Source organism: Elgaria multicarinata, chromosome 9, assembly GCF_023053635.1.
Source record: "Elgaria multicarinata webbii isolate HBS135686 ecotype San Diego chromosome 9, rElgMul1.1.pri, whole genome shotgun sequence".
Taxonomy (NCBI): domain Eukaryota; kingdom Metazoa; phylum Chordata; class Lepidosauria; order Squamata; family Anguidae; genus Elgaria; species Elgaria multicarinata.
Window position 1 is genome coordinate 96,050,364 of NC_086179.1, and position 16,294 is coordinate 96,066,657.

A 16,294-nucleotide genomic window follows, 5' to 3' on the forward strand; every position below is an offset into this window, starting at 1 on the left:
GAACAGTAAAATTTAAATTTAAGTTAAAATTAAGTGTTAAAATACTGAGAGAATAAAAAGGTCTTCAGCTGGCGACGAAAGGAGTACAGTGTATGCGCCAGGTGCTATCAGTATGCTGATGACACCCAAATGTATTTCTCTATGCCTTCAATAAAAGCATCAGCTAAGGGTAGTGTGTCTCCTCTGAATGAATGCTTGGAGGCGGTAATGGGCTGGATGAGGAAAAACAAACTGAAGCTGAATCCAGACAAGACAGAGGTGCTTGCTTCAAGGGCTCTGACCTAGGTTTGGAGGTGTGTCAGCCAGTTCTGGATGGGGCTACACTCCCCCTGAAAGACTGTGTTCGCAGTTTGGGGGTGCTCCTGGATCCGTCACTCCAAATGACAGCCCAGATAAACGCGACGGCCAGGAGTGCCTACAATCAGCTTCAGCTGATACGCCAGCTTAGAGTCAGAAGACCTAAAGACAGTTGTGCACGTGCTGGTAACCTCAGGGCTTGACTTCTGCAATGCGCTGTACATAGGGCTACCTAGTTTGGAAACTTCAACTAGTTCAAAACATGGCAGCCAGGTTGGTCAACATTAAAATCACTCCACTTTCTGCCATTTAGTTTTTGGGCAAAGTACAAAGTGTTGGTCATTACTTTTAAAGCCCTAAATGGTTTGGGTCCAGGTTACCTGCGGGATCGCCTTCTCCCACACAGTCCGCCCCGCACACTCAGGTCCTCTGGGGAGAATTTACTTCAGTCAGCTAAGACTAGGCTGACAACGGTTTCCCAGAGGACCTTTTCTTCTGTCGCCCCTGGATTATGGAATGGCCTGCAGAAGGAGATTCGTAATGTTAACTCTCTCTGTGATTTTAAGGCAGCTTTGAAGACTAGCCTTTTCCGGCAGGCTTACCCAGATTAATGTAAAATCAAGAATTTTTAAAATGTGTTGATTCCTGTACTAATGTTGTTCCCCGCCTCGATCCAAAGGGAGAGGCAGGTAGTAAATAAATAAATAAATATATTATTATTATTATTATTATTATTATTATTATTATTATTATTATGTCACTAACAGCAAATAAAACACATCTACTGTGAAGATAGGGCTGCAGTACAGGACACATGGACAATCTTAACCAATTGGGTACCATTCTAATAATAGACCATTTTGCAGCAGCACCTGAAAAATCACTAAGATCAGAAGTTCATTTCAATGCTGACAAACCTTTTTCTGAAATGGACCTCTTTTTTTGGCTCTGCCTTAGTGGGTGGGTCTTTGCACAATATACAGTGGGCTTATTTATTTATTTATTTATTTATTTATTGCTCCCAAGCCTGAAGAATGTGGCCACGCCTCTCCTGAGTATACTCAATTGTGAGTCCGGGCAATATCTGTGTTGATTAGGTAAAGTTTTTAGAAAAGTGAAGCACAGCCTGTTTTGCCATTGTGAGCTTGGACTCACAAATAGGAGATGTCAGCGACTGTTTAAGTGTAAGTGATAATTTAAGATAGCTAAAATGTAAAGTGTGTTTTGGGGTATATGAAGCTAGTTCATGTTTTTTGTTTTGTTTTGCTTTTAAAGAAATAATCTTATAACAGGGGCATCTTGTATCCAGAGAGAAGTGTCTTGCTGATTAGCTCTTTCTTTTAATTTGTGTAAGTTTATCCTTTTCTCAAGAAACGTTGGAGGGCACACAGGCCTGATGTGGTGTACAGGACAGAATTCAAAACTGTGTTGGGAGGAGCAGCAGCAATGGGGGAAATGGGAAACACCTAAACCAGTGCGTTGATAATTCAAATGACAGATGTCAGATCTCCTGCGCCTGCAAGTCACACTTTCTAAGTGCATCCCTAAATATCCAGTAGCTAAGCGCATATGTTTACTGAGTAGTGAGGAAAAGGCATTCTGCATATGTGTAGGGATGCTCTCTTCATCTCTTTACAGTCTTGGAGAAGTATGCTTTTCCTGATCATTGGACTAGAACATGGCCTGTGAGTGGCGGTTCCCCTCGCCCACGCATTGAAGGTTCAGGGACAGGCTGTGCAACGTCGGAGGAGAAGCCGTGCCACCACAACTGTCCTCTTACCACCACCCATGCCAAACATGTGACAAATACATTTGCGAATGTGTACATCCTACCGTGTACACGTGCTAGGAGGCTGCTGAGCGGCGCCTGGGTTTGCCTCTATGAAATTATAGGCTGCTCCACTGCCCATATCTGAGTTTTAACTTCCAACTTTCCCTAATAAAAAGACGAATCTGTTAAATGGCCCCCAGACAAGGAGATCAAGACAGAGTGCAGTCGGGAATGTTAAGATTATTAACAAATATGTTTTGCTTTTGGCCCTGCTGATCCCTTTGCTAGTTCTGCAGTGAGTTTCAGTAATTGCTTCTATTGTTGATTTTCTTTTAGGCCTTCTCAGTGGGCAGACATCTCCTACTAACGTTAAACTGGAGAAACTGGACTCTCAGCAAGTTCTACAGCTCTGCCTCCGGTACCAAGACCATCTTCACCAGTGTGCTGAAGCAGTTGCCTTTGACCAGAATGCATTAGTCAAACGGATCAAAGAGGTATGGAAGAGGGAAGGGCAAAAGGAAAGGAGATCTGGTAAAAGGCTCTTTAGCATCTCTTGCTACTTTGAAGCAAGAAGGACTTGATATTCTTTAGCTTGCAGCCTTCACTTCTCCAGCCTGTAGCATCTCATTCTTAACATGATGAAAAGAAAATGCATTTCTTGTAATGATTGTCCTTGTGACCAGGAAGTTCCATCTTCGTTCTTGTAATGTGAACATTTGAGGAGAACCCTCTGGCTTCCTTTGCAATCTTGTCTTTACCACTGTCAGTAACCTGTGTTTAAACTCTCAGGTCTCTTGCTCCCTCCTAACACCCTCTCTTCTGTCTTCTACTTCATTGTGATTTCAACATCTTTCTTTCTAACATCAAGTGTAGTGATTTGGTGTCTGTCAATGTGATAGTGAAGGAGCCACCCAAGCATAGGGAGTGGTAATCGCGTATTCAAGGGGGACTCCCCAGATCGGCAGGAACATCTTAGTTGGCAAATTAAAAGCAAAGGAAAGTGGGAAAACCCCAAACAGCCCAACAAGGATCCACACTTGATGGTTTTCAGGCCCCGGAGAATGTTGAGGGCAATTCAGCATCAATGGGACGGGAGGAGGTCGGCCTGCTTAAATCCTAGAAGTGAGAGGTTGGGGTTAGGGGTGAATGTGGAACATGAGAATGAAGAAGCTCAGCTCTATATTGAAAAGGATGCAGCTTCCAATTAAAAAAAGGTGGATTTGGTTTTCCAGATCTTACTCTATGCCATCGGGTTTATTTGTTGTCCTATTGCCTGACCAGCCTCAATAAGTACTTCCAATAACGGCTGAGACTCTGGAGCTGTAAAAGTGGCAGGGCCAAACCACCCAGAGAGCTTCAGCTATGGGGCGGTATATAAATGTAATAAAAATAAAAATATTGAATTTTGGTCTTTCGCATTTACATCGGATGTTCTGCCTTGGAATCTTTGTGTCTGGTTTTTCTCTTGGAATGGATGTCATTAAGGTTCTAGGCATACAAGGATAGGGTTCCTCCCACACTTTCTACTGTTAGAGATAAGTGGTGTATAATGTCACATCAATTACACTTTGATTCATTTTTTCATACTAAATTGACTCTCTGGGGCAATCCAGAGCTAAGTATTGGTAAGAAATGTTTTTGTGGTGGACATGGACAGACAAGGCAATTTGGACTTTGGATCGACTGGGGGGTTCTTGTTGTTTTCTATCCTGCATCCCAAGTATGATTTGCCAGCTATGGCTGAATGGCAACACTTGCAGTTGCAGCATTTGTTAGCATGTAGATTTGGCCCTGCCACTTTTACAGCTCCAGAGTCTCAGCCGTTACTGGAAGTACTTATTGAGGCTGGTCAGGAAAATCGACCCAGTGTCTATCTCTATCGCTATTGGTGAACAAATATATACAGAGCCCTAAGCAGGAACGGAATAGAGAACTGGATTGTCTGATTTTGCCTAATCAGTGGATTGCTGCTTTGGCAACTACACCTGTCCTGACTGTGGATCTTAGGATGCGTCTTCTGAAAAATCTTTTATTTTGTGTCTATGGGGCACTGCAACATCTCTTTAAGGGTTTGCCCAATTTGGCTAATTGCTGGCTGTGCAATGCAGCTCATGCTTCTTTTAAACATAGATTTTGGCAATGTTCAGTAATGGCTTCTTTTTAGCATGAGGTTATTATATGGATAGATTTTGTACTGGAACAGTCTTCATTGACGTACGTGCTCTTTTAAATTATCTACCTGCATTTTGAAAATTAATGAATAGTCAACATAACTGAATTTTCTGCACTATTTTGACAGCTAAAAGACTGATACTGCAACATTAAAAGGATAAATGCTCACCTATAATGCAATGAATTGAGGAATGGTGTGGGGGGGGAGTTGTGTGTGTGTGTGTGTGTGTGTGTGTATAGGTGCCACTTTCAAATGGATAATTAATTAGATATCTGGTCTACTTTTATTGAAGCTTATGTATAATTACTAAAAAGTTGTATTTTCATATATATGCATTTTATAAGTATTTATTGATAATGCATACAGATCTATGTATGCAGAAAAACCCACCCACAAATACACATGTTTACAAACCTATGTTTCATATGGGCTCACTTTCCAATGAGCTGGGTCTGGCTTTGCCTTCCTGTTTTGTCTCCATTTACTTGCACTCCGCATTACTGCACATAATATAGGGAAACCGTCCTAAGATCTAGTGTGGAAGGAGGAATAGCAGACTTAATTTTTTAAAAAAGTTGGCAATTAAAGAAATTGCTGGATATGAGTAATCTGAGTCACCAACATCTGCAGATAAGTTTAAACGTTGTGTAATTAGCTGGCTTCAAAATTATTTGTTGACTCAAAAATACGTGGGTTTTTTTAGTGGTTCTCATCTCAGTTGGGATTTAGCACACCATAAAATGACTGCAGTCATTCAAGAAGTGCAGTGAATCATCTTTACCGTTCAGCTAACCGTATGGAAGTTTGAGCCACACTAACAATGAATCAAGGTTGCTCTGTATGGAAAGCCACCACCCAACGAAATTAGCATATTGATGTTCAGAGTGCACAGGCACGAATTTGCACAAATGCGAATTTGCACGAATTTAGACCTGCACAATTATTTCCTTTAGGCTATGAGGGAAATGCACACTTTTGGCTGTTTTCTTTATTTTTGCTTATTATCCAAAGGTTTTTTTGTGCCGCCCCCATTTTGATGCACCCTGGATTTTCCCTCCAATGGTTGAAATTACACAGGATTTTGAAGGTAGATTGGGTGCCTTCGGACTATGGGAGGCTGCCCATGAAGTGTAGTCCCAATCCTGCAATCTTCAAGGGTTTATAAAGCAGCGGCAGCTATATACTGTAATCCTGAATCCATAGGTGAAAAAATTAATCCATGGTGCCCAACAGACAACACAATAACCCACGGTGGGTTAAATAACCCGTACTCCATACTGTGGGTTATCAAAGTGAGATATTTCAGGCAAATAACCCATTGTGGGTTAGAAAATTCCTGACAGACGACACAATAACCCACAATGGGTGGGTTATTTAACCCTTCATGGGTTATCGTGTCATCCAAACCCAGTCACTGGCACTGGGCTGATGTGCACAATTGCAGTGAGGGAAATAAGCCATGCTGGTTTATTTCCCCAGCTGTGCATACTGGGTGGATTTCCCCAATTAGCCTTGATGTTTTGTCTGAGCTTGGGTGGCATGATTTGTTTGAGTAGGGGAGGAGCAGCAACCCTCAAATAACCTAACAACAACCCATGGGTTGTTTGAGGGTTTCTGCCCTGATGCCACATGGGTTTGGACAACATAACAAACTGCACCAGAAAGGGTAGTTAGAGAAATCAGTCTGGCACGTGCGATGGAGTTAATGAGCCACCATGGCTGGTTAACCATGCTGTGATCATGTGTCTACTTTGCACCGGAAAGCTTGCCAGAGACGCTTTTAGTGACGTGCATGTACACTAACTATGACCTGTTTGCAGGAAATGGCTTGCTTCTTCAGTAGCAGGAACAGCGAATGGAACTTCTGGCTGTGCTGAGCTCATCCTCCTCTCCCAGTACATGCTTCTAGATTTGTCAGACAGCACCCTAAATAAAGAATACTGAAAAAGTTACTTTAGCACCTGTAGGAACCCAGAGCACATTCTCTGGGTTCCTACAGGTGCTTCATCAGTAAGATACTTTATGTTGTTACTGTCCTTGGTGCCAATTCTAACCCACATTGAGCTGGAGTTTGTCAGTATGGATTTGAAGCACGTTACTGTTGAAGTACCCCACCCCAGCCTTTCCCAATATGGTACCCCCAGATGTGTTGGACTACAACTGCCCCCCATCATCTCAGCCAGTATGGATGCACTGTGCAGTTGATTAATTAGTTATAAATCTTTAAACCTTTTGGTTTTAAAAGGTGCTTCTTGTCACCATATGTTGTTAGTTTTACCCTACCCTGTGCCTGCTTACCCTACCCTGTACCTGTTTGCATTCTCTTCCCCTCCTTATTGTTTTACTATGATTTTATTAGATTGTAAGCCTATGCGGCAGGGCCTTGCTATTTACTGTTTTGCTCTGTACAGCACCATGTACATTGATGGTGCTATATAAATAAATAATAATAATAATAATAATAATAATAACCAGGTTTTTTTAGGGTTTGTTTTTTTGATACAAGCCGGGGGAGGGCTTTTTCAGCCTTTCCGGAGAGATTTGTGTGGCACCATTCTTGTGGGTTTTTCAGCCCCAGGTCAAGACCTATTTGTTCACTCAAGCCTTTAAAATACATTATGTATTCTGGGTTTTCAGTTTTAAAACCTGTGTATTAATTTTGGGGTGCTGTGAGTTTTGTTTTGTTGTTGTAATTTATGTTGCTTTTGATTGTACGGTTTCATGGCCTCTTTCATATTTAAATAATTGTTGTGTTTGTATCATAGAAAAAGAATCATTTTAGAGGCATGCTGTGATGCAAAGTATGCTTTGTTGGGTGTTATGTTTATTCACTTATTCATTCATTTATTTATTTATTACATTTATATACCGCCCCATAGCCGAAGCTCTGTGGGCGGTTTACAAAAGTTTTAAAAAGTGAACTTTAAAAAGTATACAAACTTTAAAACCACCAAAAATATAAAAACAACAGTATCCATTTAAACAACAACAGTTCTGGGGTCCATTAAAAAACAAACAAACTTAGCATATGTTGTTAAATGCTGTTTAATTGTTAAATGCATTTAAATAATTAAAAGAGCTGAAAGAGCCTGGTGGAGGAGACCTCCACCAGTTACGAACGAATGGCCAGTTGCACAAAAAAACGGTCGATGTGATCTCCCCACCCCATTTTTCTTTTCAGGGGGCAAAATTACATGTTCGGGAGGCCGTTCCCTCCCAGGGTCTGGTGCGCCCTGGAGAGCGCAGAAGAGGGGAAAGAGCCAAGGGCCTCCCCTCCTCCACACTCTCGTCCAGCTCCTGTGCCTTATTCTTTGCCTTTATAACAGGAGTCCACATGTCTGAACTGGTGCGCTAGGCTCATTGAGCTGGTTGGGAAAGCACAGCTGCCAGCTGAACGGATGAATCGGACTTCGCATCAATAGAATCAAAAAGCATGTAATGCGTTTTACATAAACATCTTTGGAACTTGAAAGCGATACAGGTCTCATAAAGGACACCACTATGTCAGTCAGAGTTTTAGAAATCAAAGTCTTCAAAGTGTGTGTGTACATGAAAGATGGTGTGTGTGGAGCAGGGCAGGACTTGGAAAAATAATGCATTTGGGGGAAAGGAATGATTAGTCATCGTGATGTCTTGGAATAAGACCAGAATTTGACTTAATGGTATATTATCATTACACACAACAGCTTTCCAGCTGTGTCTGCATCTAGGATTTCTGAAGATGACTAATGTATTGTCATTATCAGAAGTAGGGGAACTGGTAGATTAAAGGCTGTAATATCAGGGCATAGGAAATGAATGTTCTACACTCTCCCCAATTTTCTCTTTTTGCTTTAACATTATGCAAATACTTCTTAAATCTTTTCAAGCCTGCCTCCTCTAGATCTCACGTTAAGGCAGCATTTCCCAAACTGCTGCTAGCTGTGGCAAACTGAAAATTGGAGGCAGGCTTCACTCTTATTATTATTTATTTATATAGCACCATCAATGTACATGGTGCTGTACAGAGTAAAACAGTAAATAGCAAGACCCTGCCGCATAGGCTGAACAGGTTTACTTTTAGAGTAAAAGTTACCTTCTTCAGAAATAGCCTCCTTTGTTTCCGCAGGAGTCCTTATTCTGTGAGCAAGTCTCCTCAGAGGGCAGGTGCAATGGTTCAGGGTTCAAGTGCCTCCAAAATGCATAAAAATGCCACATCTGATTATTGGGCTTTGGATGAATACCTCTATGGAAATGTTGCTGAAAAGTAGCCAGAAAGGGATGGCACTCAGGAGAGAGTCTCTTTATTTAGTTCAGAACCCGTTAACTTTTATGGGCCCTGGAAACAAAGCCCTATGAAGAGAGACTGAAAGAACTGGGCATGTTTAGCCTGGAGAAGAGAAGACTCAGGGGAGACATGATAGCACTCTTCAAATACTTAAAAGGTTGTCACACAGAGGAGGGCCAGGATCTCTTCTCGATCCTCCCAGAGTGCAGGACACGGAATAACGGGCTCAAGTTACAGGAAGCCAGATTCCGGCTGGACATCAGGAAAAACTTCCTGACTGTTAGAGCAGTACAATGGAATCAGTTACCTAGGGAGGTTGTGGGCTCTCCCACACTAGAGGCCTTCAAGAGGCAGCTGGACAACCATCTGTCAGGGATGCTTTAGGGTGGATTCCTGCATTGAGCAGGGGGTTGGACTCGATGGCTTTGTAGGCCCCTTCCAACTCTGCTATTCTATGATTCTATGATCCCTGGGTTAAAATGATGATGATGATGCTTTTTAAAAAAAGAATTTTATTTAAGGAATTCAGAGTTTACATGGCATAAAAGTAAAAAGGCACGAATAAAGAGAAAGTAAAAGTAAAGAGGTAAGAATAACGAGAAATTTACAAGACTATTATGCATCTAACTACAAATCTCTCCACAGTCAGGCACCCAATAAGGCAGGCCAGATGTGCCAGCAGTCTGCCTTCAGACCTTAGTGCTAAAGACAACCAAGGCCAAAACAGGCCCCTCCCTTGCCCCACCACATCTTTGTAATGCCCAAAGGCACTTAACAAATATTTTGTATATTGTTTTATTTTTTCCATTTTTTAAAATATACATACATGGATTTGTATGAAATGCCTGCAACCTTCTAGCAATTATACATAGGCTTCAACAAAAGCAGATCAAATATCCAAATAAGTAGCCATTTGGAGGTGGCGTCTACCTGCCACCTGTTCAAATATTGAAAGTGTTGGAAGATCCTCAATCCATTGCATTATAGGAGTTGAGTGTTTGTCTTTCCAGTGTTGTAATATCAGTCTTTCAGCTGTCAAAAGGGCACAGAATCCATTTATGCTGACCATTTGTTAATTTCCATGAAGCAGGAAAATAATTTAAGAGTGTGTAGAACAGTGAATATTAAAGACTGTTCCAATACAAAATTTATCTGTGTAATAACCTCTACACAAAAAGAAGGAACTACTGGACATTGCCTAAACATATGTTTAAAAGGAAGCATTAGGTGTATTTCACTGCCAGCAAATAACTGAATTAGACAAATCCTTATTAAAGAGAGATTTCTGTGTCTACTAGATATGAAACAAAAATAATGGCTGAAGAAGGGCACAGCCTAAGATCCACAAGCTGAGGAGTAGAGGCCAAAGCACAGATCCGCAGATTAGGCATTTTGTAGTAATGTAGACAGCAGTTTCTCAAATTCCCAAATGTACCTTCAGGTCCAAAAGGTTGGGGAATCCTGTTTCTGGGCTTGTTCTGGTTAGATAATGCAGCAGTAAGTTAATGTAGTTCAAATCTAAAACCCACACATGAAAAAAACCACCACTGTATGTTATCTCATGCGACAGAACAGCACTTGGGTTATCCCACCTGTTTTTCTTTTTAACTTTGAGCCTTGATTCCAGGGATCTCACTGCCACAGATTTTAATAAAGTTCCCAATTAAAGGTCATGGCTGGGGAATGCTGCCTCAGCTATAAAACCTTTTTAACTGCTGCCACTAGAATAAACTCTCTCAGTAATCTGGTTCCTATAGCATAGGCATGGGAGTGACACTAACACTAGAGACCACCTTTCAAAATGGACAGAAATAAGATGTTCATTAACAAAAATTATTTACAAAAGTGAATAAAATGTCACCCTTCAAATAACAGGTTGAGATTGCTTAAAGGTTCTTAAATTAAATATGGTTTCTTACTATTCCTAAACTGAGCCATTCTCAACTAAATAAAATTTCAATAGTTTTTCCTTCAGATCAGATTTCCCAAAGCTCCACCCCAGAAACAGGAACAGTTTTAGGAATTTTCCTAAACTTCCTTACAAACAGGAACAGATGCTGGACACCAGTCTTTCCTCCTGCTCCAGTTCTTCCTGCTTCTTCTGTCTTCTAGGATGATTCAGCTGAAGTTCCCTCTGGTCAGACATTAAATAGGAACTTAAAATATGTGATGCATAATTTGCTTTGCTCATAAAATGATTGATATATTAAATTTAAAAGTATAGGTTTTTTAAAACAAATTACAAATTTACGGACAGAGTTTACTTTTAAAAGTTTTAAAATATAATGATAATTTTATGAGAAAACCAAGTTAGTATAACTTCAGGAACATAAAAGCTGCTTTATGTTCCTAAAGCAGCCTTCCCAACTTGGTTCCGTCCAGATGTTTTGGAGTACAATGTGCTGAACATGGCCAATGGTCATTCCTGACCATTGGCCATGCTGCTTGAGGCTGATGGGAGTGAAAGTCCAAAATATCTGGAGGGCAGCAGGTTGGAGAACATTGTCCTAAAACATTGAAATTACTCTAGATCTGTAAGAGCGCCAAAAAAAAAAAAAAAAGTAAATACTGCTTATTTTTCCATTTCCCCCCGAAAAAACATTTCCCCTCTCCCATGGCTTCAAAATTTCCAGAAATTTTTACAGCCGTAGTGGGAAAGCTTGTGCCTCTTGAAGAGGACAGTCTCCGAGTCATGGAAATGTATATGTGGTAGTACAAAGCTTATTTTCAGGTTCACAGGTATATCATTTCAGTTCCTTATGAAGACTGCTGATGCAACTCAGTTTTGAATAAGGAATGGGGGGAACTAGAAATAAGGAACTAAGAATAATCAGGTTAATCCAGAGTTACCCATAGTTTGTCGCTGGGTTATTTCTGGGTTGTTTAACCCCAAAACATCCCAGAGTTTCCGGGTTTGGATGTCTTAATAGCAACCCAGGAATGGGGCTTTCCAGGGTTGTTATATGAAAGCAAAGCAGCGAATATGCGGAAGCAGCATGCTTGCTGGCTCCTTCTAGATATCGGCAATTCCTGGGTTGCTTAGGAATTGCTGTTACATGCAAACCTGGTAACTGATATATTCTGGTGCAGTTAGACCATGTGCATAGCCCTGCTTGTAATAAATAATCCTGGTTCCGTCAGATAGTTCTTTAGAAGGAAGAAGTTGGTCTTCTAAATCTACCATTACAGTGAAGTCTTTTGTACTATGTTGTGGCCAAGACAAGCTATATAAGTGGAAGGGAAGGTGTTGGATTTGGGCTAAGAGAGGCAGTACGTGTAGATGAAAGGCATCTGTTTTTCAAAAGTCTCTTTGGTAGCCCTCCAGGAAAACGGTATTTACAATCTACTCTGGCTCTTCAGTGGCAGACTGCGGGGTGAAGGCTTCTTGGCTGGCTTTGCATCTCCTGCATGTTGTGTGCTGTTGGTTGTCTTGCGTGGCGTATTTTTCATTGTCAGGCAAATGAAGTTCAGATGCTGCCTTTTGGAGAACAGTCAGTGCTGTGACAGGAAGGGAGTCTCTGGCTGACAGGAATCCATCGCCTTAACATGTAGAGAAGGTAACTTTTGTATTGATCAGCATTGAGATCTTCCTGGCATTATAATACCCGTTCCCTAACTTGGTGGCCTGCAGATGTTTTGTCCTTCAGTTCCTATTCATCTCGGCCAAGAGTCAGAAATGCTGGAAGCTGCAGTCCAAAATATTTGGAGGGCATCAGGTTGGGAAAGTCTGCTTCGTCTTTCAATCTGAGGGATGGAATAGTTTCTGCATGCACACAAATGCATTACCAGTGCACTTCAAATTCTGTTTTCCAGATGTGGTAAGGGCAAGAGCAGACATCAACCTGGAATTTGCTACTGCTTTTGCTTTCCCTATCCAGGAATTAATATCTGAGTAGGACTGGAAAATGCACATTTAGGGCAGGGGTGGGTAACTTGTGGCCATCCAGATATTTGAGCCTACAAGCCCTATGATCCCTTACCACACTATGCTGTGTGGTAAGTAGGCTGATGGAAGTTGTAGGCCAAAACATCAAGGCCATAAATTGTCCACCCCTGATCTAGGGCCTAGACTTTAGCCAACTTCTGTTTGTTTCAAGTATTAGTTAATTTTGTTGCCTTTCCTCTTTCCAAGGGCTTGGAGTGAGTTACAATAAGTTTGGAAACACCCACACACTGCACAAATCAAACAAAATATCCAATGAAATTATGCTTAATCAGGGCCAGTGAACGCCAGCCTAAGAGGGGTGTTTTCCAGCTCATCTGAGCAGCATTTGAGCTCTGACAGATCTCTAGGAAGTGTGCCATGATTGTGGGGCAGCCTCCAAGAACACTTCTGTAGGCCCTTGCTATTCAAATTTGGCACACAGATGGTACGATCAAGAAAGCAATCTCTGCTGATCTCTAACGGTTGTGAGGTAGGTAATAAAATATAAAAGTTGTCTCCAAAATATTTTGGGCACAAGGCTTTAAAAGATTTGCAAGCCAAAACCAGAACATCGAATTGTGTCAGAAGACAGTTGTGGGGGGTGGGACACAGCCAGGTTTGCAGACTAAAATCCTGGAATGTTTTCTCTAAAATGCCAGTCTTCTATCCATTAATTTGATTTATAGTCCACCTCATCAAAATTCCCAACGGGCATAGAATTTAATCAATCTTGACCTATTTGAATAAAAGTTTCACTGCTGCCTGGAATATGAATAGACTTGGGCCCTTCTGAGTGTCCAGGAGAAGTGAATTCCAGAGTTGAGGAGCTTTCCCTAAGAGAAGAGATATGCAGGCCTGGGAAAAAAGCCCAGAAAAAAAATGGGGGGGGGGAGTTTTCCCTACATTTGTTTTTGTTTTTTCTGAAAAACTGGAAAAGTTGAACAGCTTTGGGTTATGAAATATTTTCTTTTAGAATTTAAGACAACATGTTTATTTACTGTTACTCCGCTTTTACTCCCCGTCCTATGAGTTCTAAAAACTATGTAATAATACTTTTCCGGGACTAGAGATGTAAAATGTCTAGAAATGTTGAAGCAATGGGGATTTTTTAAAAAAATCCTCTCTTAAGATTCTTCTTCGTGGTCTCTGTGCATCACACATATGGGCTCTGCGCCTGCGCAGGGCCAGGTCGGAAACTTCTCAAGCTGAAAACTTTTTAGGCGGGAACCCCTCCCCCACCGTCCACTGAGCATGCTCAGGGGTTCCCGCCTAATCCCCTCAGTTCTCTTCAACCACCTGTGGGTCAACAGCATTTGGAGACTTCTCTGTGGTATAGTGCGTTCTTATTATACCAGAGCTGAAAAATCTATCTATTTTTCCTTCTTTTTCTTACTTCTACAGTTTTCTATTCTTATCTATCTATCTATCTATCTATTTGTTTGTTTGTTTGTCTTGTCTTGGTGCCTATGGCACACCAAGGCCTGTTTAAGAAGTGTTCCAACTGTGGACAGAAGATTTCACAAATGGATGGGCACTCCTTCTGCCTGCTCTGCTTGGGGGAGACTCATGTTGTGGAGTCGTGTGCTTTTTGCCTGAAGTTCTCAAGGCAAGCACTTAAAAACCACGCAGATCGCCTTCGGGCTATTCTCTGGGAAAAGGCTTTGGAGGCAGTAGACAAACCAAGAGCGGTTTGTGTCTCTAAATCTCCACACAAGATGGAGTCTATGCCCCAAAATCCTCTAACAAGGAGTGAAGCCTTAGCGGTTCCCCCCTCCTCCTCTCAGTCCACAAAAAAGGCGGCAAAGAAAATGTCTAAGAGAGCGAGAGAGCACTCTGAGGCTGAAAACCCTCAGAGGAAAAACAGCAAATTGAAGAGCAAAGATGGAAAGAAAAAACCATCGAAATTGATCTCGTCAGTACCGAGGAGCCCGGTACCGAGTACTTCGATACCGAGGCGTGAGACGGGGCATAAAAGCCCAATACCGAGTCTGACTTTACAGAGACCCCCCTCGCAAGCGATAAGCCCGATACCGAGGCTTTCGCTACCGACGCCTTTCTCAATACCGAGACGGACGACTCCATCCTCTCCGCCGGTACTGAACCCTCTGCCGCGAGAAGAGCCGGTTGCTAATTCACCGGTACCGTCGCCGCTTCATATTGTTACGGTCCCAACGGACGAGCCCAGCATGAGGGCATCAATTTCGGAAGGTGAAATCAGAGGTTCCTCATTAGATAACACCGTGGCGGATTGGATACCTTCTTCCCCTCGGTACCGAGAAGAACCCATCGATACCGACGGACGTCGGTACCGACAGCAACCGCACATCGATACCGAAGGCTTTCAATACCGACAAACACCTCTTCATGGATACAGCCATGATGGTTCGCCGGCTTCAATTCGTTCAAGTCGACAATACGTCGCATATGGCGAGAGACCAAGGTCCCCACCGAGAGGTCGGGACTATGCCGATTGGTACCCTCCACAATTTCCTCCACGTTATTATGAGGATTGGAGACATAGAGGGCACCAAGAATACTACTACCCTCAGGAACGCCAGTATGACCCATACCCGCGTTTCCGTCAGCCACCCTCCGAAACGGTCTCCCATCCTCCGCCTCCGGAGGATGTTACAGACATGCCTCCACCGCCTCAACCAGCGGTACCGAGGCACACGTCACGACCGACGCAAGCGACGGTACCGATCACCACGGTACCGACTCAAGCGTCACAACCATGTCCGAGCTGGGAGCTGATGCCACACGTTTTGGACGTCTTATCGGAAGAGGACTACCAGTCTGATTCCTCCCAAGAGGCTTCACCGGTACCATCCATTCCCTCCCCTGATGACATTGTAGGGACTTCGGATGTAGTCTCCCCTTCAGAAGACCTATCGCATTTTGCCGATCAAGTGCAAAGAATGGCGAGATCATTAGGAATTGAAATGTCTCAACCTATTGAAAAATTGAACGCCCCAGTTTATGATGATGCATACTGTGAGTCAGCTACTCTGTACTTGCCCGTGCTATTACGCACAGCACAACAGTCGTGGAAGCTGCCCTCCTCTATGCCACCAACGTCCAGGAGGCTAGACAACACGTATAAAATACAGGAAAAGACTGCTCCCGTCAGCATGTGGGTCCAGCGGTCCCCAACCTTTTTGGCACCAGGGACCGGTTTTGTGGAAGACAATTTTTTCGCCGGGGGGGTGGGGTTGAGGGGATGGTTTTGGGATGATTCAAACACATTACATTTATTGTGCACTTTATTTCTATTATTATTACATTGTAATATATAATGAAATAATTATACAACTCATCATAATGCAGAATCAGTGGGAGCCCTGAGCTTGTTTTCCTGAGACTAGACGGTCCCATCTGGGGGTGATGGGAGACATTGACACCCGAAGTGTGTTACTTCTGTCCAGTCTACTCCGTAATCTCGTTTTGGTTGTTGTCAATGCAGAAAACCCCGCTTCACGAAGAAATGGAAATGGAAGCTCTCCAGCGACGTTTGTTTTTTATTCATTTTGGCTAGGGTTAGGGAGGCGCCAAGGTAAGGGGGGCCTCTTCACTTCGGCTTGGCGCCCGTGGCCTGTTAGGAAGCGAAGCCACATCCGTGGCCTGTTAGGAACCGGGCTGCGCAGGTGGGCTGCTTTCACCCGCCCACCCCCACCCCAGCGTGCCTGGGTGCGGGGCGCCATCTCACCTGCCCAGCCGAGGCGGAGGCCGCAACGCTGGGGTGGGCGGCTTCGGAAAGGCGTGCCCAGAAGTTGCTCTCCCAGAGCGGCTTCCGGCTGGGCACGCCGTTCTGAAGCCGCCCCACCCCACCCCGGCGTCCTGGCTTCGCTTTGGCTGGTCGGG

The 16,294-nt window shown here is 43.0% G+C and overlaps 1 protein-coding gene across 1 annotated transcript in view; it reads left to right on the forward strand.

Annotated features, from left to right (window-relative positions):
- Positions 1-16,294, forward strand: part of BORCS5 (BLOC-1 related complex subunit 5) — a 63,424-nt gene that overhangs the window by 24,217 nt on the left and 22,913 nt on the right. The window contains exon 3 of the mRNA XM_063134381.1: positions 2,405-2,562. Coding sequence (XP_062990451.1) covers positions 2,405-2,562 — 158 coding nt within the window. The remainder of the gene's footprint in view (positions 1-2,404; positions 2,563-16,294) is intronic.